Source organism: Lissotriton vulgaris, chromosome 11, assembly GCF_964263255.1.
Source record: "Lissotriton vulgaris chromosome 11, aLisVul1.2, whole genome shotgun sequence".
Classification (NCBI taxonomy): Eukaryota; Metazoa; Chordata; class Amphibia; order Caudata; family Salamandridae; genus Lissotriton; species Lissotriton vulgaris.
This window is the reverse complement of record NC_141699.1, coordinates 348275006-348299861: the sequence shown is the minus strand read 5'-3', so window position 1 is coordinate 348299861 and position 24856 is coordinate 348275006. Positions and strand designations below refer to the sequence as shown.

General features: G+C 43.1%; 1 protein-coding gene across 6 annotated transcripts in view; it reads right to left on the bottom strand.

The window, feature by feature from the left end:
- OSBP2 (oxysterol binding protein 2) overlaps positions 1–24856 on the bottom strand; it is a 1786946-nt gene that overhangs the window by 480038 nt on the left and 1282052 nt on the right. For all 6 annotated transcript variants that reach the window (XM_086943307.1, XM_086943309.1, XM_086943310.1 and 3 more), the window contains one exon: positions 23839–24037. In XM_086943307.1, the coding sequence (XP_086799433.1) occupies positions 23839–24037 (199 nt within the window). The remainder of the gene's footprint in view (positions 1–23838; positions 24038–24856) is intronic.

Genomic DNA, 24856 nt, shown 5'->3' with positions numbered 1-24856 from the left:
TTGGAATATTTCACGAGTTTCTCTTCAGCACTACCGGTAAGCAATACAATTTTCATCCATTATAGGTCAGGAACCTTATACTGAACAAGGGGGAGGGAGAGAACAGACGAGTGGAGGGAGGGAAGGGGTGTGCGGTGAGAGAAAGGGGGGAGCGGATAAGTCAGAGGTGAGGGACAGAGACAAGTAGAGAACGGAAAAAATATATAAAGGGGAGAAAGAAAGGATTGAGACATAGTGAAGAGAGTGAGGCGGGGAAAGAAGGAAACATGGGGAATCGAGAGGGAAAGAAGAAGTAGGCAAGGCAGGGGGAAGGGGAGAGAAAGAGGTGAAGTAAGAGGGATAGGGAGAGACAAAAGGAAGACAGACTGCAACAAACAAGACAGAGGGCATTAATATGGGGAGGGGGGAGGAGAAGTGAGACACGGCCGCAGCAGGGGGCGGAGCGGGGAGAGCGGCGATGGGGGAGAGACACGGCCGAGTGTGAAGCAGCAGGGGCCTTTGAAGTGAAGCTAAGCTTCACTTCAAAGGTGTGGGAGGAGTGCCGCTGGGGAACAGATGGCGATTTGATGATGTGCATGCGCATTTTAGGTCAATGCGCTTGGGCACTGACCGAAAAGCGCACGGGCACAGCATCAAATCGCCAGTCTAGGCAAACCTTGGGCAAACCTTGTTTAAGCGCCTATAGTCTCGCTCAATGCGCATGCGCATTGAGAGACGAGACCTAACAACTGTGACAAAGTCAGAGTGCAGGAACCTGCAAGGGTGAGGTGAAGGGGCCGGGAGTGTGTAGTGGTGCATTAAGGAGGCATGAGGTGGAGGAATCAAGACTACGCAGGCTTGGTATTTTGCCAAGCAGACATTCAATAGTGCCGGCCACAGGCTTCCGAGTAAAACAATGGGACCTTGCACTTTTGTTCATTTACAAATTATGCACTGCTTCCACAGCGTTATTTCTTTATTTCGCCTGCATGAGGGTCTATTTTAAATTTCAACATTAAACAAACTCGCCACTTACTACAATAGTTATTTCACAGACGCACTAAGAACAGAACGCTATATATTTTTTACCTGTACCAGTCCTTTTCTTAAGGTTTTAGTCAGAACTCACAATGCAAGACAAGGGCATAACAAGTTGCAGGCAGGCTGTGATGCTGTGCTTTAATACTGAAGAGATTCAGTTAAATTGCAGACTAACAAAGTATTTTGATATAGTGGCCAGAAGACTCATGAGTTACCACATGGTTCATCCAAAGTACAGTAAGCAACAGCACTTCAATCCAACAAAGGACAGCCTGCTAAGTCACTTGCCAAGTCACAACCACGCCTGGCATATTGAGGCACATTGACTTTACAAACTTAGAAATGGAATATACCAAAATGCAATTGAGACTTTTATGATTTTATAGAGTGTAAAATACCTTCTTTTTCTTATTCTTATACCATAAATGTAAAACAAGGCTTCAATGTTTTTTTTAGTAATGGAAGCTTTTAATATTGTGAGTTTTAATTAACTGTACAATAAATTATTCTATTCTACAATGGAAGCCAGATCTGTTGGCTTGCCAGTGCTTGTTTAGTAGTTTGACACTAAAGGATTCTGTGTGCAGTCTCTGAAAGGAGGAAGTCACCAATACCCTTCAAACCCAAGGCCAACTAAGGCATCAACATTTTGGTGAAAAACCCTAGATACATTCATACATATTTGGGGCAGGATACCACTCCCTCTGCATTATATCAAATTACCACCCTACACTCTGTTTCTAAGATATTTTATTTTGAATAAAAGCCGCCGTTTGGGTGGCCTTCTGAGTAGTGCGCTAAACTGACACCGACTTCCCCGCATATCCAGCTTCTGTCGCAGCGAGGAGCAGACCGCTCTTCCCTCAGGCCTAGGGTGACCAAATGTCCGTAAATTTCACGGACCGCCCGTCATTTTAGTATGAGGTCCACAAGGCGTCCGTAATTTGGGGATCCCAAATTACAGACGCCTTACAGACATTATACTAAAATCGAAATGGGAAATCTCAGAAAGGAATGCTGTTTTCCATGCGAGAGGCCCCGTGAGTTTATAAGATTTCACTCGGGCCTCTCGCTCTTATCTTTTAAACTGAAGAGGCTCCCTGCGGCCGCCCCTCCCGGACCTCCCTGGTGCAGACTGTGGAGTGGCCCATTGTCAGTCTGAGACTGCAGCTGATTGTCATTCTATAAGTGCTAATGGGCCCAATTGTAGTGACAGCATGTGGTGTGCCTTCTCCTGCATGGGACTCGGGCAAAGCATTCTGCTTTTGTCTTGGCACCATGCTGGAGAAAATAAAAATAAAATAACTAACACCGTTTTCAGTGTACATTTTAAAGACAGATTTCAACATAGAAATCAAAAAATACTATTTAATAATGTTTATTGTTACTAGCACAAATCTTGATTGCAGAAAGGGTCCGATGTCGCTTTGCAAAGTTGCGCGCATACTGAAAAACTGTGAAGTGCACGATTGGCTCAACCTTATATAAACTTATTTTGACTTGTATTTATTTTGGTTGTCTATTTACTTACTTCTATATTATTGTGCCACCTCCTCTGATAGGTCTGTAAAACTTATGTTTTGTCCCAAATTTTTGTCCTGAATTTTGACCTTCTGTCCTGAATTTTGACCCTTTGTCCTGAATTCTTACACTGACCGTCCTGAATTTGCACCCTGCCAGTTGGTAACCCTACTCAGGCCTCGCTGCGCATCACTCACTGCTCACCAAGAATTGGGTTCGTTACGTCACTAGTGTATTTTTTAAAACTAAGACAACACCAGTGATTCAAGGATCATCCCGGGGCGACACGTGCACATTACAGTTGCAGGCGTCTTCAATCAAAATTGACGAAAGACTATTCTTCGGGTTAGCTTTAGTTTTAAGCTTTAAAGTTCCCCTTCTTGTTCGGTCTCCAATTGTATTTCTGCTAGTCTCCTTTCTATTATGTCACGTTCTTCCCACTTGTCTCACTTAGTTTCCATCAACCCAAGCCCTCCACTCACTTTGGATATCTCCGAGAGAAAGATGGCGCACCTCCTCTGCTGCTGCCCCCTGCTCCTTCGAAATGGGGCCCACGGGCCGTGGCATAGGCCTTTGGCCCCGGGCCCCGTAGAGTCCTCTCTCTCCGGCCCCTGGGTTGAGATTCTGGGGAGCGTGCTGGAGTGCGGTGAATCTTTGTGAACACACATATTCAGAGGGAGTTTTTTTTCTAACAGCAACTGAAAAGAAAGGCTGTCTGCTGACGTCACAGAGGGAGGTTTCTACTGGCAACGACAGGGTGAGGATTCCAATAGCAGGGCAGGCATTGACAAAGGCAGTGGGTTTGCATTTTATTTAATGAATGCACATAGGCATACATTGTACAGACAGACATTCTCATAATGCCCACACACGCACAATCACATAAACACTAATACAGTGTACACTTGCACACGTGCAGACAGTAGATACATAAAAAGGTATTCATGCACACACAAACTCACATAAAGGCACCAATGCACACTTATGAAGAGGCAGGAACCCATTCAACATAAGCAATTAATGAATGAAACAATCACTTTGTTTTGTAAAGTACCAAATGTAGACTGCTATTTTTTTCTGAGCACCCGACTATACCAAGGATCACTGCAACTATGCGATTCTACCTCTGTGGCGTTTTCGGGATACCTATGGATTTAATGCACTTGCCACATAACCCACCATCTGCTGCATGATTTGCAAATTTAAACAAAAAATCGTTTCAAGCTGAAATATATCAAAGTTACTAAACAGCAACATAAGTTGTGCAGCTCGGAGGCAGATCCTTTGCAAAGGTTAGCTTGCCACATTGCTCATTGTTTAATTGGGTGTTAAACTGGTGGTAATGAGACGAACATTTTACCCAGACAGTTTTAATATGTGTAAAAAATGTCGAAACATTGAAATGATACTGCCGCAGAATATGCTGCACCACAGGCCACAATGTTCCCTTTCTCGACATCCTTTAGTGAATTCTCCCAACTATTTTGGTCCTAGATAGTCATATAATTCCAGTGGTCTGGACGATGCCTAACATATGTAAGGACACCAAAAAAAGGGTAGTTAGAATCATGACAGATGTGAGGACGACCTTTTAAATGTCATCTTTGGTCACTGCTGAAGGGCCATTCCATCAATAAGATAACTGTTGTTGCAGTTCAGCTTTAAGAAGTCACCTAAAAAGAAGGTATTCATTTCTGCTCCTAGTTACAGGTCTTGAGTAGTGGTTCCCAAACTATTGACTTCTGTGGACCCCCACATAATTATTACTGGAAGACGGGAACCTCCACTGAATCATTATTGGAATCCAGAGACACCCCATGAGTCATTACTGGAAGCCAGGAATCCTGGCCTAAGCAATGTCAAAGGTTTGGACAGCAAAACAATATACAAAAAATACAGAAAAAAGCATTTAGCAAACAAATACACAGATGATGGCACATTATATTTAATTTGTAAACACATAAATAAAAAATTGAATTTTAATAAAAATGTGGAACTTTTCTAAATTCAATATAGGCCACTCATCGGCCATACTATATTTTCTTTGATGCACCTGCGCTGCTCTCACAAATCAATCTGAAGATACTAATGACATTTTTAGTCTCCAGTTTCAAATTCCTTCACATTTACAGTACATTTTAAAATGTCCAATTTTACATTTAGCTTCTTTTTTTATATACACTTTATTAATCTGTTAATATTATTTAATTTTCAAAGTAGTCACGGACCCCCTACGGAGGCTTTGCAAACCCTCAGGAGTCCTGAGATCACAGTTTGGGAAGGACTGGTCTAGAGCATTGCCAGATTTATAACCATATCTTTCAAGTGATCACCCTGCATGCTTTGCCATTTGAAACGTTGTTGTTGTATCATGTGTCAAATTGGCAATTAGAGGTTCTGCTTGAAATGTAATGGAGTTCCAGATTTTGGAGGTAGCCAGGATCTTTGCCCAAGGAAGCCCTTAAAAGGCCTGACACCAAGGACTACACCATCATACTTCACTAATTCCAAGGAAACATGGCCTTTCCGGTCCCTCACGGGCATGGGTAGTGTCATTCTTGCAAGGTCCTAGTAACATGCAAAGCACAGCTGCTTTTCCTTTATAACCTAGAAAATCCACTGTGGGGTTTCCTAAGCCTCATCTTTCTCGCCTTGGCTCTTCAATACATGCTTGTGACTAACGGCACATGTATTTGGCCTATGAAAGATGCTGTTCCAGATATATGTTAATGACAGCCAGGTCATGTTCTGACTTTCACCCCATTCAGATATTACGGCTAGCCTTTTAATTCACATGGACCAGGTAATGAGAGATACTGAGTCCAACAGAACTAAAAGTTGTTCATAAATCAGAGATTTCAGGTACTGATGTAGCTGTAATCTCCAAGTGAAACGCCTGTGTAAGACGTGGGAAATTCACACAAAAACACCTTCTTTATTGTCATTATCTAAAATCATATTATTTGCATAATTTACCCACCCCTTGATCTCCTAGGACTTTGCACACATTACCACAGTTAAACAGTGCTAAATTGCTTGTGTTCTCTGCTGAAAACATGGTAAAATTGTCTTGTACCTAATTGCCATTATTTAATTTATGTATAAGTCCACAGAAAAGTGCACTACATGAGCCCAGGGCCTGTAAATGAAATGCTTCTAGTGGACCTGCAGAATTGATTGTGACACCCACTAAAGTAGCCCTTTAAACAAGGCTCAGGTCTGACATTGCTGAGCCTGTGTCTACAGTTATAACCTGCCTTGTCGACCTGGCAAAATAAATCTTTTGCCAAACCCGAACCTTCCTTTTTAATACATATAAGACACCCCTAAGGTAGGCCTTAAACTACCTCAAAGGCAAGGTGCATACATTTAAATCGTTGTACATGCACTTTTAAGTTTTGCATGTCCTGGCAGTGAAAAACTCTTAAATTCGTTTTTTACTACTGCAAAGCCTATCTCTCCCATTGGATCCCAGTGGATAACATTGAAATTGCCTTAACTCATTTTATGCATGTAATTTCCAAATGGGAAGAGATCCCTGGTTCATACTTGGTGTCTATGGAATCCTAATTTAAAATCTTAATTCATGGGGAAGTCGGATTTTAAATTGCATTTCTGAAAATGCCACTTTTAATTAGAAAGTTGGCATTTTCTTGCCTTAGGCATTTCATGCCTGCAGCTTGTCTCTGGTCACATTTCTGGTGTAGTTTTGCGTATTCCTCCTAGACAAACACACACAATGGGAGCTCAACTGTGACTAGATGGGCCATCACTTACGCCTGAATAAGCTGGGTCCTGTCTCCACACAAAGTGCAGCATACCCCCTGTTTTTAGTCTGCAGCCCTAGCCAGGAGTCAGACGGATGTTTTGCTGTTAGCTTTTAAGCAACACGTGCACCAGGAGAAACCCCGGGCATCAGTAGAAGCAAATTAGAGGGAAGGAACGCCTCAGAAGAGGCGGCATTTACCATGGATTAATACTTACAAGGGAGACAGCAGGTTGCAGATGTTTCATTGCTGCGTATAGGACTATACCCTTGGCCATAGAGATTGATGAACTCAGCTGTTCGTATATGGATAATAAATTCATGTTTTACCCTGTTCTGAGGAGGCCTAAGAGGAGGATAGGCTGAAACGTGGTCACGTCAATGACACATTTGTGGAGGAGCCAATGGAGATATAGTGCACTTCTAAATTATAGAGTGTCACACTGTAAATTATAGAAGTAGTGGTTCTGACTTAGAAGTGTGTGTTTACGACTACCTCCTAGTGGTCTGTCCAGATGTGAATGGAAGCCACTATCAAAAAATTGCATTATTATTTAGGGTTACTTTGTGTTTTTTGTAGAATTTATGTCCTTGTACAGAATGTGATTATATGTGAAGCTTTGTAATTCATTGATACGGTGTTATTGGCTATGAGGAGACAATGCATGTATGATAGATTCATTGTGAACTATAATACACAGGGAAGGTAAATTAAAAATACCTTCACCAAACTTAGTGTATTATTTATTCCTTCATACTGACTGTTGGTTACTCCTGCCCTAGCCAGGAAAGCAGGGCATCTGTACACTTTAAAGGCATGCCGCTAGAAGTATCTCTCTACTTCAAAGGCACAACTCTGTATAAAAGAAGAATCTCAGAGACCTCTACTTTAGTACACTTCTGGACCTGTAGATACTCTGCCAGGAAGAATGACTGCTGTGCTGCTACTCTGGCTGACACTCTGTTGGACTGCTACTCTAAAGGCGCTACTGCCCTGCTGTGCTGATCTGTTGCCCTTTTGCATGGGGAGGAAGAACTGGTCCTGCAACCCATCTTGAACTATGGACCCTTTAGTGACTAATGGCTCTATACGGACTGAGGAGACAAGACATCTGGGCTCGGACTCTTGAAAACCATTCTCACGAAATATGTCGAAGAAATAAGGAATATTCTTGCTGTTGACCGCTAGTTATATTTCAAGGTCCAGTTGGAGACTTTCAGAACTAAGGTGCACACCCCTGAGATTGGTGCATCTTTTCTAATGATCAGCTTACGATTGAATCTACATTTTCCTTATCGTATGCATAATAGCTTTATTTAGCTTATCATTTAGCCCAGTTAGATGTCCATCCTGGAGGATCGTAGCACTTCAGATCTTCAGTAGTCTTGACATTTATAATTTTTCTCATAGATAGTGAAATCCATTCCGACTGTTTGGTCTCCAACATAGGACCATGCATACTGCACAACAAATTTATCTCCTATGCTTGCCCTGAAGAAGTCCTTTCCAGGACGAAACGCGTCGGCTGTTCGTTTTTCTACTATTGACAAATAAACCAATCAAAGAAATCAGACCTTTGGACGTTACTATTTTTGCCTTGACAATTATTGTGTTGTATTTGGATACCTCAATTTATGGTGCACCTGTGCTTTTTTCATTAAGTGACTAATGGCTAGTCTGCTGGCCTCCTGATCTGAGCCTCAGGGACATAGAAGGGCGGCAACAGTTTGTGCACCCATCTTCAACGAGTCCCTGATCCCCAAGTGGTGCCTCTCAGGTGCTGGACCTGTGGTATGGCTCACAGGCTCTTCAAGTCAAGCTTTTGAGCTCTTTGTGACAGTGAAAGGGCCCATTTGCACTGGAACTGTGCCGCTCGCATCGAAATTCATCGCAAGCCGCCACAATCCCATCTCTTTGCACAGCAAGCATCGAACGCCCATGGAGGACCGCCAATGCAAAGTTCCAGCCTGCCCATCTGCGACACCCAGCCTGCTCTTCACACCATGCCGACTGCACCCGCGACGCTCTCCTTGCTCCTCGCAAACCTCTCCAATGTGAACAGGACTCTTGGCACACAACTCAAGAAAGTAAAACTTCAGCTGGACTAATGAGGGACTTTATCCATCATGCGCTCCATCGAGGTCGGCCTGAACGTTTTAAGTTGGCACGACCAGATAGCTGCGGTTGACACTTTATGCTTTTAAGTGTTATATTGCAGTATTCGTTACAAATTCATAACTCCAGTCCTACTGATTGGATTTTTGTCATTTTGGTCTTGTTTTATTTATTAAATTAAGCTCTATTTTCTAACTTGGTGCAGGATCTGTTTGTGTGGTGTTTTCACTGCGTTACTGTTTGAAGTGTTACACAAATACTTTACATATTGCCTCTAAGTTAATCCTGACTTCTCTGTGCCAAGCTACCAGGGGGTTGAGGACAGGCTAATATGGGGTTTGCTTGTGCTTAGCCCTGACTAGGATTGTGGTTGCTGCTTGGCCAGGGTTCAGAGCCAAGTCAACCATTAACCCAATTTCTAACAGTGTACATATCATTTTCCCTAAAAAAGTTTACATATAACTTCAAAAAAATCAAACATCTGGGCTAGTTCTGGGTATAAAGAGATGAGACCACATAACACCAGGACTACAGTCCTTGCATTGATTGCCCACAGGACAAAGAGTCATCTTCAAGATGCTGTGCATGACACACAAAGTACTGGGACTGGGGTCCTAAATATCTAGGTATGCTGTTCCACCATTGGACACCGACTTGCAATTTGAGACCACTACTGGTTTAAAATTGAATTAAAAACTAGTCTAATCTAGCAGGCCTTGTTGAATCAATGAATGAATACAAGAAGTATGTGATCCCAATCAGTTGGTGTTGAGTAAACAATGACTCAAATGAAAGAGGCACAGGGACAGATGCATGAGCCTAGCAGACCTGGCCTGCCATTCAGAGATTTAATGTGACTATACGAACCTACGAAAGGTCCTGAGTACTTTTTACCTTCTATTTTTTTCTTTCTTGCCCCCACTTAAGCTCACCCCCTTCTCATGTGCTGCTCTGAGGCCTCCTGGGTGAGGCACATGTCTTAGAAATCACAATCAAACCTAATCAAATAAATAAATAACACATATTAATACATCTCTATTCAATATGAAGTTTGCAAAAGCGCAGGCATTTATAGCTGCATTCTGATACCATTAACCACAACAATGATTTGTGGTGCCAGTGTTAGGTTGCCATGACATTATGGGAGTCACGTATAGGAGGCCCTGCACTTGCAGGTCTAGTTGAACAGTGGTGAGTTCAATCCTGCCTCTATGCACAACCTATCCAGTACAAAGTTCTTAGATTTAGCTCTGGTTGGGCAAATGAAGCTTAATCTTTTTCTTTGGCATACATAGTCTTGGTAATTAGTAATATTAACCTGACCCTTAGTGGTTCTCCAGCTAGATGTGATTTTGGACATTATTTTACTTTTGAAAATGCACACATCATAAACCTAAAGTAACTATGCCAGTGGGTGGATGAACCCATTTAACAAAAGGAGAAAGATGACTCACAAGGCGCTGATTTGCAGATGGATAAGAGCACGAATACATGGGTGGAATGTGGATGCATAAAGTGCGTGGATACGTTTGATGTTTAATGTGTTGAACATTTGACTTTCATTTGTTCTTCTTCTGTCAAGGTATTCACTGTGTTTAAATTGATGGCATTGGGCTACATTTTTGTGTTGCAACAGTTCATCAGACCTTGCAAGGTTTGCCACATATGTTGCAAACGATAAACTGTTGTTTGTTTTGTGATAGACAAGGTTCTACAAAGAAACATGCAACAGGTTTCCAAAAATAGAGCATTAAATCACTCTATTCTCATAGCCCTTTTCATTATGCTGTAGAAGATTCAAGCAGAGGAATCTGTTTGAATGTTCCTACAGATTTAACCATGTCCACAGAAAGATATCAATTTATTATGATATGGAGATAAAATAATAGACTGTTGAGACAAAAGAGGAATCTGGTAGGACACATTTGCCATACTGGGAAGAGGTATTCTTTCAGTTAGACACTTTTAATGTCTGAATGCAAACAATTAACTAACCCCATCACCCGCAGAGTGAAGACATATTGATAGTTACATTTACATCAAAGGACGTATTCAAATTTCTTACTAATGATGCTAAAACAAATTTTCATGACTCAAGCACGAGACTTGCACCAACCACAATGGCCCTAATTACCAATTGCATTTTCGGCTAATTAATGCATATTTACACCTACTACTATTTACAAAATGATCCTTAGCAAACCTTTCACATCTTCTATTTACACTATGACTATAATTGTGCACAATTATCTAGATATATGTGTAGATGTAGGTAAGTGGACGTAACATATTGTGGTTTGGTTTATAAAATTGTGAACACCCAAAAACATGTCAGTTTCTCATCTTGGAAAAGTCCGAAAATTTATTTCTGCAAGGGGAGCAAATACCCTTCCAGGATGGGAACAACACAAAACCACCCTCAACTTCGTAGGGGTGCAGGGAAAAGAGTTTCTCCGCATTGAAAAATATTTTCCTATGGGGAAAGAAAATGAAAAAAAAACGTGAAATTGCATATATGAATTAGCATTTCTTAATGTGCAATCATACTACATACACAATTACACACTGGGAAAAAAAATTCTCACTACTGAAAACTACATGACTTTTCTAGGACTAATCCTACAGACCTGTGAATAGCGTAGGTTTTGCAGGTGCACTCCTCTAAAGGTTTGTGAATTTTAAATAAATAAATATACACACATATATATATAAACAAACGTTGTATATATTGCACGCTGCACCCATTGTTTAGATGTTTTGAACAAGGCGGGTTCCCCGCCGAAACGCGTCGAGCCATTTCGTTAAAAGAATAAAACAACTTCTCTTTGATAATCGATTCCCACGGTGTCAGCGCCTTATTTCGCACCAAGAGATCAAGGATTGGACGACACATACAGGGGCGTGCCGGAGTCCCTCACGTTGACCCTCCTCGTTCTGGTGCTCTCCGCTGCCTGGCAACACTAGTGGATATTCTTCGAGACCGAGGAAAACGGAGATCCCCCCCCCAAGCCAAGTACTACGGACGATATTGACACTGACCGACTGCCTGGGCGCGGACTTCCCTGATCCTTGATTGTGCCGGAGGGTATCCGAGTTTCAAGGTAAGCCCGTGTGCGCCGTCATAAGTGTCATCTTGAGGTCTAAAGCAGGTGGCTTATGGGAGAGGTAGTCCGATAAGCTTTCAGCTAAGAACGGCAGTGGGTATCAAAGAAGAGCAGATTATTCTTAACAGAAAACGATGGCTGAGGAGTGGGTCCGAGAGCGCGAGGAAGTGGCTTTGGACATTTTTACCGATACAAACAGCAATAAAAGCCCTACAACATCAGGGCAAGTGGGAATCAACCAATACAAGGAACAACTGTCAAGTCATTATTAAAGGAGTTTGAAAGATTCAGGAAGCAAGAGATTTCCAAATGGTGGGAATGTACATCTTTGTGCAGGTATTTGGAAGTAGGTCGTGTCCCACGGGGACTAAGAGTGCTGGTAGTACTGACCTATGAGAACCCGGATCCAGCCATGCTACAGGAATGGGCGGACAATAATGCTCAATCATCTAGAAACATGTTGCAAATACTTGTGAAATACGCTGTCACAGATCGGGAGAAAATTCTAGCGCAATTAGAAACAGTAAGCAAGGAACTCGAGAGCCACGATGATCAAGATGATATTAATAAAGCCATGGTGGATATAAAAGCCAGAGTGTCGAAATATGAACAAACTATAAAGGAACGCAAAGCGCTTAAATTTCAAAGAAACCGTAATGACTATCTGAAGGGAAGAATATACACCTTCGTTCGAAAGTTCGACAGCATTAGACGACAAAAGCTGCCCACACCTATGAGTAATGCACAAGAGGACTCCGTGCCCAGCGAATCGGAAGTCAGCTCCGGGGCAGAATCAGACCCGGGCACAAGCAACATCCGTGGGCCAGCACAAACTGTCCCAACTCCAGTAGAGGAATTTGCTTTTTTACGGGAGGACCGCCTGAAGAGCCTCAGGTCATGGCAACCTCGCCAGGAATACAACAAGAAAAGCAAAAACCAAGGCATAGAAAGCGCAAGAACAGAAGATGGGGCAAACAAAAAGCAACAAACAACAAAAAAACAAACCTACAGAGTGAACAGGAGACGATAAATGATATTGCAGAACGAAACAACACAATAATTAATCCTTCAAATATGGCTCTTACACCAAAAGAAGAAGAGACACTCACATTAGGTCTATCGTTCTGCAAGAGAACAAACTTTGACTATATACAAACCCGTATAGACCTACATCAATTCATCAGAAAGCTAAAACTGCGAAAGCATTTTATTAACACCCAAGAGAAAAATATGAATTGAGACAAAGATCAAACCTCAGATAATGTTCGAGGCAATTGGACAGTGGCTGATATGGACTTTATCCAAGAGATGGGCGGAACTGGATATGGATGGAGAGGAAGATGGATACAACTGGAATGCAGACGTTGCAGCACAACATGCAGGCATCAGCATCCATGAATCCTCGAGGACCCCATTCAGACCAAGATCTACTTTTTGTCCACTAATGCCAAAAGATAATCTAGACATTTTGTCAGACAAAGTGATAAAAGATCTGAGTCAATTGTCCCTTGAAAGCAGCAAAAACTTTTTGCAAACAAGAAACAACGAGAGAGTCGAATATGACAAAGTGATGAAAAAAATCAAGAATAGAAAGGACATTATGGTACGAATGTCAGACAAGGGAGGCAATGTGGTACTGTGGCTGCAGGACATGTACAATAAAGAAGCTCTAATGCAACTATCTGACAGGGATTGTTATGTCAGAATCAGTGCAACTAATGTAGCAAATATACAAGAGAGATACCATCAGAGCCTATACACTTGGAGGACTGAGGGTCTGATCAATAAACAGGAATTTGATTATTTAAAGAACAATTACCCAGTGACACCACATCTCTATCTCATTCCCAAGATCCACAAAAATAAACATTGTCCCCCAGGAAGGCCCATAATATCTGCAATTGGGGGACTATTCGAGAATACCAGCAAGTTCATTGACTATTTTTTGCAACCCTACGTACAGAAATTGCCCTCTTATATCAAGGACAGTGGGTACTTTTTAGCAAAAATTTATGATGTCAACTGGCAACCACATGTTGTCTTTGTAACACTTGATGTGCAAAGTTTGTACACCAGCATTCGACACAGGGACGGTTTACATGCCATCAAACATTTCTTAGGAGCTAGGGACATTGAACTACATCTATATTACTGTAAATGATAGAGTGGTGCCTCGAAAATAACACGTTCATGTTCAATAAACTTCTCTACGGGCAAATACAGGGGACTGCCATGGGTACTTGCTTCGCCCCCAGTTATGCTAATTTGCATATGGGCTGGTGGGAGGAGCAAGTACTCATGGCAGAACACAGAACACAGATGTCAACAAATGTGGTGCAGTACAGTCGCTACATAGACAACATTTTTCTAATATGGAAGGGCAGTGAGGCGAGTGCAGTGGAATTTGCTGAAAAATTAAATGAAAACACTCTGAACCTAAAGTTCACATGCAGCACTAGTAAAACATCTATTGTGTTCTTAGACTTGGAATTATTTGTTTCCGATGACCAGATTCAAACAAGGACGCATCGGAAACCCACTTCCGGCAACACCATTTTACATGCCGGGAGTTTTCATCCTCCAAGCCTGATTGCCAGTATCCCCTATGCTGAGTGCCTCAGGATGAAGTGCAATTGTAGTACACTAGACAGTTTTGAGACATCTAAACAACAATTATTTAAAAGATTGCGCACCCGAGGATACTCAGAGAAGACTCTGAAAACAGCAGAAGTAAAGAGCATGAACAAGAGTAGAGAAAGTCTTCTTTTCAAAGACACCACATTAACAACACCTATCAAAAAGACAGAGACACCACGCATCATTACAGGGTACAATGCCTATCATGCACAAGTACGCAGAATTTTGTACAGGCACTGGCCCGTAGTACGTAGGGATCCCACAATAGGAACATCATGTGCCAAATTGCCGCAGATAACATACAGAAGGGCCAAGTCGATGAAGCAGGAATTGGTATCTAACATCCCGAGCAAAGTCAGCAATACCAACTGGCTTCAAAGAAAAAAGGGATTCTTCAAGTGCACCAAGTGCAAAGCTTGTAAATATGGCAAAAACACCATCCAAGTGCAGCTCCCACTCAGGAAGACACAGTTAGAAATAAGGGAAAATTTCAATTGTAAAACAGGCCATGCCATTTATGTTTTACAATGCATGTGTAAAAAGCGTTATGTAGGTAGTACATTACATCCAGTGCATGTAAGGATTTCACAGCACTTAAGAGCAATCACCAATGACGACCAGACTTACCCTGTGGCTCGCCACATTAATGCTTATCACGGTGGGAGAATAGAAGACCTACAATATTTTGTCATCAACAGTGTTAACAAAAATATAAGAGGTGGCAATAGACTCTTAGCACTCAGAAGGCTGAAGTCGAGATATATCATCATGCTCGACCCCAAGACTCCAAATGGTCTAAATTCAGATGAAGCCTTGAGTGTACATTTGTAGTATAACACAAAAGAGGGTCCTATATCCGCAATCTAAGAAAAACATTGTTCCTTTTGATGCTCCTAAACCCACTCCTCTGAAAACTTCGTAACAAAGGTGCTTGTATAATTAGAACAGCACTATTATTTTATTTCATGTTATCACATATAAGAAAATCACCATCCAGAGCTTGTATGAAAATTAGCACCATTATAAACTCACACACATAATTATATTGGCTGCAGTACTGAGACATACAGTATTATGTACATAGGGCTAACAGATGGGACAATGTATTATTAGACAGGAATATTCCCAAAAAACATACTGACCTAGAGAACAACAGTAGTTCAATGTCGGGTTATGATTCGTCCACATGACCACCAAAGCCCACTGGGGCAGAACACATGTACCATGTTTATTTAATGTGGTCTAGTGAAGGCGATCCATCTATGCCGTATAAAGTGCACAGTCTAATTCAGTACTGCTTTGTTTTTCACAATTCATTTTGTTGGGCACATTTAATGAGTTTTCATTATGGTTTACCACTCGTCGCCTCCCCTGTAGAGAGCAGGCAGATTTGCAAAGAATATAATTGCAATAGCATTATTTTAAATGCAATTGTTTAAAAAGATCTTTCATAATATATTTTTAATTGTGAAATGAACTGCATATATGTGTCACATAAATTCTGTTTCAAATGTCGTACTTAATTTGGAAGAAAGACTACATGTAATACGCTGAATCCAACATACCTTTTCCATGACTGTTAAAGGGAGGAGAATCACCATAGTAACCGAACCACGTCACGAACAAGCTCCCAAACGTTGTATATATTGCACGCTGAACCCATTGTTTAGATGTTGTGAACAAGGCGGGTTCCCCTCCGAAACGTGTCGAGCCATTTCGTTAAAAGAATAAAACAACTTCTCTTTGATAATCGATTCCTATGGTGTCAGCGCCTTATTTCGCACCAAGAGATCAAGGATTGGACGACATATATATATATATATATATATATATATTTATATACACACACACACACACACACACACACTGTAACCAATAAAGAATTTTATGTATTGACCTATGTATTAATATGCCACTTTGCAAAATTCCGAATAAGAGTTTGTTGCAGGTCAGCCTACATTGTTAATATTCATAAAGTAGGTTACAAATTATGACTTACTTTGATTTGTGACAACCAGATGGATGGTCCTACAAGGGTCAACAGAACCCCAGGTATAATATTTTTTTTATAAAGTGATTTTAATTTAAGCAACCACTTTTCCTTAAAGGAAACAAAACTGTTTCTAAAATAGTTTTTTCTATCTAAAAAAGTTTCTGGGAGACTTGGCAGAGGTCCCCAGAACTACTGCCTACTCTTCGCGGGTCACGAAGGAGTTGCTCATTGGGGGACACTGTGCCTGAAATACCTGTCTTCTTGGGGGACCTGCGTCCTAGGATCTCCTGCTACACACCAGCATCTTCCCGCAGACTCCCCAGCGCTGTGATACACCCGCGTTTTCCCTGGTGGGACTCCAGGTCCCAGGGAGCCCCGCGCTGATTGCCATAGAGTTCAGCTGCAGGGGGAGGAGTGACAACCTGCCTAAAAGCGGCGCTTCCTTCCCACGGTGCGGGTCACGAAGGACTTGCTCATTGGGGGACACTGTGCCTGAAATACCTGTCTCCTTGGGGGACCTGCGCCCTAGGATCTTTCGCTACACACCAGCATCTTCCCGCAGACTCCCCAGCGCTGTGATACACCCGCGCTTTCCCTGGTGGGACTCCAGGTCCCAGGGAACCCCGTGCGGATTGTCATCGAGTTCAGCTGCAGGGGGAGGAGTGACAACCTGCCTAAAAGCGGCGCTGCCTTCCCGCGGGTCACGAAGGAGTTCATCATTGGGGGACAGTGTGCCTGAAATACCTGTCTCCTTGGGGGACCTGCGTCCTAGGATCTCCCGCTACACACCAGCATCTTCCCGCAGACTCCCCAGCGCTGTGATACACCTGCGCTTTCCCTGGTGGGACTCCAGGTCCCAGGTCCCAGGGAACCCAGCGCTGATTGTCATCGAGTTCAGCTGCAGGAGGAGGAGTGACAACCTGCATAAAAGCGGCGCTGCCTTCCCGCGGTGCGGGACGCGCTCGGGCAAAGCTTGGGACAAGGGCGGGGCCGTCTGCGGCCGTCAGAGGCCGAAGGAGGCCGGGCCCCCCCCCTGTGGTCCTGGTGACTGGTACTGGAGGTAGACTGTATAGTGGCCTTGGGCCCAACAAAATGCAAGTTGTTGAGAGGGACTGTGCTGGGGGTTGGTTGGTGTGTGTTATTTTCCTTTTCCTAAGCTGAACTGCATTCAGGCAGGGGGAGGAAACTCAATCTGAGTGTGTGTAAGACCTTGCAAAACCACTTTCACTTCGGGGTACTCTGTTTTTTTCCTAGTATGGCCAGTAAAGTGAAAACCCGTTCAACTAAAGCGACGTTGAACTGGCCCCCCACCCCCCAGGTGGTCTTACATGATAAAAGTATACGCCCCCTCTTTATTGCACAGCCCACAGCAATTGATCACATGTTGAGGAAAGCTATTGGGGTAGTAGCAAGTGAAATAGAGCGCACGGAAAGACGCGTGTCACTTACCCCAATACTTGACCCTTCCACTATACCCCAGGAATTAGGGGATGAGGTTAGGGTCACCTACCCACTCATTGCCTCAGAGTCTTCTGATCAGGACATTACCTGTGCGCAGAGGGGTTCTGGTGAAGATAGGGTGGATTCCATGCCCGGCAAAAAAGCTGTAACTAGTAGGAAAAGAAGAACTTACCCAAAGAAACCAAGAATTTAGAAAACCAAAAGCAGCCTACCCTTATTCACACCAGGAAATCTGCTGACAGAAACTAGGGCTCAGCAGGCGCTTCAGTCGCTAGCTCCCCCGAGCTGGAAGGCCCAAACAGTCCTGGAATTACAAAACCATCTAGAAGTATTTATTGTCCGCCAGATAAAGCCACTAGCCAGTAGACTGGACAAAATTCTAAATGAACTAAAGAATAGGGACAGGGCACAAGAAATATCCCTGGACAATGGCACCACGAATAACCCGATTATTATTGACATTTGTCAAGACCAACAGATGGTTATGCAACCCAGCAGGACCCCGAATGTGCTACCTACGGTCATGCAGGCCCCCAGTTTTTTAGGCATTCCCCTGCACTCGGACAAGGGCAAGGATTCTGGAGAGGGTGTGTCATGGGCAGGGTCGTGACTTCCTGGGCCATTAATAGAACGGCCAAGTAATCACTCTTCTAAACCTGAAGCAGTAGTGGCAAACCAGACCTGGGGGGGGGGTGGCCAATACACCAACTGGTGAAACACCATCCATAAATTTACCACCTGAGGCATGCCCCCTATGTAGTGGTACTAGCGGGGGTCCCAGATCTAAAGAAAGAACAGAGTGAGTCTCATACTGAACTGAAAAATAAGACCACACATTGGCTGAACCAGAACAGGTAGCAAAAATGGGGAAATCCTCCATGTTAGAAGGGTGGGCTGGGTTGGCACCAGGAGTAAAGATATAGTGGGGAATTGCATCATAGTGAATTTCAGGGACGCAAGTGTAGTGCAACGCATTTTATCTTGTGGGATGGTTAACCAGGCAAGTAGCATAAGATCCCTGCCATTAGGTTATTTTTACCCGAGACAAAACACCCCTATGATCTGGCCTACCGTCTGGGTAAAATCGAGAGACGAGCCAAACACAAACAAGGCGTGGTATCACACTTCGTATGGCCCTGTGGCAAGATATTGGGAACTATCCAAATGGACCAACAGATTTAGCCCCTTGATGTCCCTAGATGAAAATGAATGACTGTTAAGGCTCCCCATTAAAACGGAGAAGGCAGCAACAAGAGGAGCTGGGAATAGGAACCTGCAGGGTTCGCGAGGTGTGGGGTTGAGGTTGCCACAAAAGGTTGTCCTCACAAATCTTTCCTCTATAGAAGAGGCCCATATAACACAAGGTGGTTTTGGGGTGAAACCAGCAAGTACGTTGGAATACAAGACTGGGAATGTAGCAGGAGCCACCAGTTGTGAGGTGGAGTTAAGGGACGACTTGTCTCCGCTCGCACTACAGTGTCGAGGGGCTCAAGTAATGTCCTCAAGGGCAGATGACGGGCCTGATACTGGAAGCCTAAGTGACCAGGGGTCTGTTTGTGATCAATCACTAGAAAGGGGGTTAAAAATAATCTCATGGAACGTTGCCGGCCTAGCGAGTAAATTTGACAACATTGAATGGCAGCAATACATAAACAAGTTCCAGATAATTAGTTTACAAGAGACCTGAGTGGTGGATAACAGCCCTTTTCATATGACTGGGTATAAATGCTTTTTTGTGCCCGCCCAGAGATCGAGATCAGGAAGAGCAATGGGAGGACTATCTGTATATGTAGATTTAAATCTTCAAGGAACATGGACTAGCCCATCCTGGATTTCTCATAATCTCCAGGCATTGGGGTTTAGGGGCAGTGGGATAAGGTTGATCCTGTTTAATGTATATAATGAAGGAGCCCTTGGAGGAAATAATCCCACACCCCAGGAATTAGACCATAGACTCACCCAGGAATTAGCGAAAAGGAAAGGGGCTTCGGAACCCACTTTTCTTGTCATGGGTGATTTTAATTGCCACCTATGCCCAACGTTATTCCCCTTGAATGCAGAATGGTCCCGTTGTCTAGTCGAGAAAGGCCCCCATTTTGAACACACAGCAGAGGGAATGGTCTTTAGTAGACTTTTAAAAACCCATGTCTTGGAACACACTATTGACATGACTAGACTGGAGAAAGAGGGAACTCTCGCTCCAACTTTTAAAGGGAGAGGGTGTTCGTCTTACATTGACTATATCTTAGCGTCCAGGCTATTAAAAAAATGGATTAGATCGGTGGGGATTGAGTGAAGCCCATTTAGTGACCACAATCCTCTGGTTTTAGAGCTTATGTACTTGGGTCGACCTAAGATGGGACCCATGGTTGGGACCTCTGTTAGGGCAACGGACCAGGGAAGACGGCTTAGGTGGTCAAAAATTGATGGTGAGGCCTTCTATAAATCACTATTGGTCGCTGGTAAAGCACCTATTGGCGAGTGTTTAGATCTTGCAGCCGGGGGCCCACAGGTAATTAGGGCATTTGGGCTAGTAACTAATCTGATTGAGGGGCTCATGAAGACAAGTTCCCCCAGGAATAATTTCACCCACCCAAGATGGTTTGACAGGGAATGTTCGTGCGCCCTGAAGGAGCTAAAAATTAGCCTAAAAAACAATCCCAGGGATACACAAAGAGTAGTGCAGTGTAGACAGGCATACAAGAGCGCAGTAAAGAAGAGGAAATTATCGCTCCAAGCAGACGCATGGGCAGATTTAAGAGAGGCCGCAGATAGGAGGGGCATGGCAGAATTTTGGAGAATAATTAATAAACCATGTTTCCAGGACAATAATGCCCCTGAGATCAGTGCAAACATCCTCCCAAAACAATGGCTCACACACTACAAGGGCTTATATAATCACAGCCAGGAAACTGCCCTGGAGGGGGGATGGGTAGGCCAGCAGGGCCAAGTAGTAGAATTCTCCATAGAGGAAGTCACAGTAGGAATCGAGGGCCTGACAAGAAACAAAGCCCCAGGCCCTGACAGCACACCTCCAGATTTGTACCTGAGTAACATAGATCTATGGGCCCCTATACTTACTAGAGTCCTAAATGCGGCTATTAGGTGGGGTTTACCCCGTTCCTGGTCCACGGCAATAATCGTCCCTATTTTTAAAAAGGATAACAGGGACAACCCCCAGTGCTATCGGCCTATTTCACTAATTGATGTCTCCGCCAAAGTTCTGGGCGGGTAAATCTTAATCGTCTCACGGAGTAGGCCGAAGAACATGGTGTCATCTCGGACACCTTAAGGACAGGGAGGTCCACAAGTGATCAATGCCTGAACCTTTACTTGCTGGTGGCAAAATACACTAAAACCAGCAATGAAGCGATCTGCCTGGGGTTTCTGGACTTGGCACCTGCCTTCGACCATGTCAATAGGGAAAAACTCTGGGCCTTGATGGTTAATCTGGGAATCGACCCGGGCCTAATTAATATCCTTAGAGAACTACATCAGGATACCACTGCCAAGGTCCGCTATAACACGGAGGGGGAGAATACAGAACCCTTCCCATGAACTAGTGGGGTGAGGCAGGGTTGTATTCTTGCCCCCTTTTTGTTCTCGCTCTATATTAACAACTTAGAGCAGGCTTTGGTTGCCTTGAAGACAGATTGCCCGAGTGCAGGAACACGTGATATCCCAGTGCTTTTGTACGCAGATGAAGCGGTCCTACTGGCCCGTACCCCGAAGAGCATACAGACCTTAATCGATGGATTTGCTAAATTCATGGAAACATTAGACCTTTCTGTGAACCTAAGCAAGTCAAATGTAATGCTGGCTGGCACAAAACCATTCCAAAAGTTCCCTTATAGAATAGGGAACCACACATTAGAAAAGGTACAGTCTTTTTCCTACCTCGGCCTGTTATTTGACGGGTCGCTAAAATTTGATTCCCTGGTGGAAGAACGATTTAGCAGACTGATATCCTCAAATGGTGCTATAGCAGGTTATGGGCGTAGGCTGGGTCGTTGGTCCCCCGAACAAATAATGAACTTGTACAGCTCTATATGCTGCTCTAAAGCTACATATGGCTCTGAGGTGTGGAGCTTTGTTAATGTTGACCAACTGCAGCGGGAGGAAAACAAATATCTGCGTTCTATTTTGAAAATACCCTGAATTACTCCTGCTGTAATTGCGCACAGGGAACTAGGGAGGCCATACATTGAGGACCTGGTCAAGCTTAGACCGATTATGGCATGGATGAAAATCTGGGTAAACCCTGAGGCAGCGTTGAGCAGACAAATCTTAAGAGACTGCTTGGACAGGAATTAAGGTCTGGAAATATCGTGCTTGAAATATGTGAAGACTACCTTGGAAGACCTAGACCAGAAGGATCTTTTTACAAACCCCACAGCAATTTTACTTCGGGACAAACCCAAAATTAAGAGAGCGTTTCTGGAATGGAGAGCTACCCGTAGAGAAGCATTTGAAGGGACCAAACGCTCAGTAATTGCCCATGACCATGTGACGAGCACGGAGGGCATGGAACCGTACCTTTACGTCATGTATAATGCTCAGGAGAGGTTTTACATGTCTCGTTTTAGGCTCAATCTTTTACCTAATTTATTAGCTGACCCACCAGGTTTCACACTATCAATTGAGCAGAAGGGTGCCTGCGGCTGCGACAATAGGTCTCCGCAGGACACCCTTCATTTTGTACTTTTGTGTTCTTTTTATGCTACACCTAGGCATAGCTTTTTGGTGGATATTTTAAAACAAGCCAAGTTGAGACATGCTAAAGCCGCTTTACTCTTTCTGCAAAGAGCGTTTGACCCCACACATTGCTTAGTGTAATTAATTTTTTTAAAGTCTCATTAAGATTAAGGAAAACAAGAGGGTCGGCCTGATTTTGGACCCTGTAAAGTATTTTAAACTACTTGTATAATTATGAGTCGAGGTCTTGATAACATGTAATCATGTTTTAAATTGTGTATATATATTTGTGCATTTATGGTGTTTTTTAATCACTGAATAAAGATCCTTGACTTGACTACTGCCTACTCTCCCAAAAACGTTTTCCACAATTTCCAAATGGGAAGAGGTTCCAAGAGGACCCCACTTCCTTTGTGAATAAGTTATCACCCCCAACTTGGGGAGTCCGTAACTTTTCAATGGTTTGTGACCAGAATCTTTGGTTGCCAACCATTGATATAGCTGTTATCGATTCAATATTTAGAAGGGAAACCCAAATCAAGCCCCTTGTAAATAGTGAATTATTATCCAGTGCAAATAATATTTTGGGACTTGCTAAAACTTTACTGACTCCTCAAATGGGTTAGGCGAGGGGCCAAAAACGTTTCTAAATCAGTGTTTGTGACAACAAAAAAGTTTTCACATCTAAAACTAACTCTTTAGTTCCCACATAAACAATACATTTGCCAGGAATGATGCAAAAGTATCATTAAAGTCAAAGCTATTTACCAAGAGGCCATTTTAAACATATATGACCCAGGAAGTAGGAAACCGTTTCCTGTTTTTACCTGTGCAATCACAGCTCTCATATTAGTAGCCAATAAACCTCAGCATGCCATGTCACAGGAATTTAAAGTGATCTGTACAGTAACACACGATGATGGAGGAAGATAGAACCTGATCACAATAATCTGTGCCCAAAGCCCTACACAGCAACCACTGTGCACTCATCCTGCAATCAACTGAACAGCCCCTATTTCAGAGGTCTTGCCAAGCTAAGTGTTCCTATGTGGTACCATGTCAGTTTCAATATTCTTGGCTTTTTACCTTTGATGAATGACTGTGGTGTTTGCCAGCTAAGAGGGAACTACTTTAGTGTGCACTGCCAGCAGACCAAGAGAACTCAGAAGTGGTATTCCCTCTTTCCTGGTATTGATGTAATATATGGCATGGAACTCCCAAAGGAAGATGTCTGCTACCGCCAGCAGTACAGGACCTCTGTTTATGTAATCACAACCAAAGGCTACCACATTTTAGTGTTTTATTGCACATGGTTCATGTAACTGTAAAAACATACCAAGACTGTAAAATTATTACAAGCGGATCGCTGATGGTGGCTATACATTGGTTGTAATGGCCCATTGATGACTTACAAGAGCTAACTTCTGAAAATATCAAGTTGTTTATGGAAAGTACATGGAGGCCTAATATCTCCAAAGGTGAGCAAGGGCCTGAATCTAACCAAGTACCTGTAAGCTAAGCTTACCCCTGGTGGTGCCGGAGACACATTTCAGGCCAGAAGATAGATTAGGTGCTCCCCGGCAGGCACGTTCCAAACTGTTGTGTTGTTTTGCTAGCTGCTCAATGGTCTCTTCCAGGCGAATTCGTTGCTCACGCTCATGTTGCAAGACACGGTGCCATTTCCGACTATGAGTTTCGGCTAACTCCAAGAAATCGCGGCATGCCTGCAAATGGTGGAGAATGTTTAAGACACAGATTAGTATCATGAAGACCACCACTGAAACATACCATCATGTTAGATGTTGGTGTACACTGGTGTGAGATATGCTCTGGCTAGATGCTACACAAGATACCACAAAAGAAACTTCAAACAACTCACTTTCAAAACATTAATTCAACACAGAAGAGAAGGACATGCCTACATTTATTATAAAAATTTTAATTCAATAAATGTCCGAGACCTTGAGAGTTTGAGTGTGTGTGTATTGAGAGGGTCTCAAATCGGGAGAGCTGATCCTAAATCTGTACTCTCTTAAAGGCTCAACCTGTCAAGTCCCATAAATACAGGCCCATAATCTGCATTGGTTGATAAATGCTAGCCACAATGGCACAAGTTCCCTTCCTGCACCCGAATGAATTTTGAGGGCAAGGGTCAACCACTCGCCATGTAGATCTGACTGAGACATGAAAAACATCCACTATCACCTTAGGCAAAATATTGATTAAACTCCTAAAATTGGTAACAATAAGAATCTTATTTGGTGATCTTCTAGAACTCTGTGATGGCAACAGTAACCATTTGCAAATTATGCATTTTTATTAAGAACGTATAATAACAGCACATTATCATAATGCCATTGAAGGATAAACACAAAACTAGAAACAAAAACCTTAATTACATGAAAAATGTAGTAGCTACATGTTTAGTACAGATCACACCATCAATCACTAAAACACATTTCAGAGAGGCATGGAGGGTGTCTTGGTTCTGCGTGAGTAGTAAAAGAGCCACTCTTGTGGTTGAGCACCCAATGATGACCGCC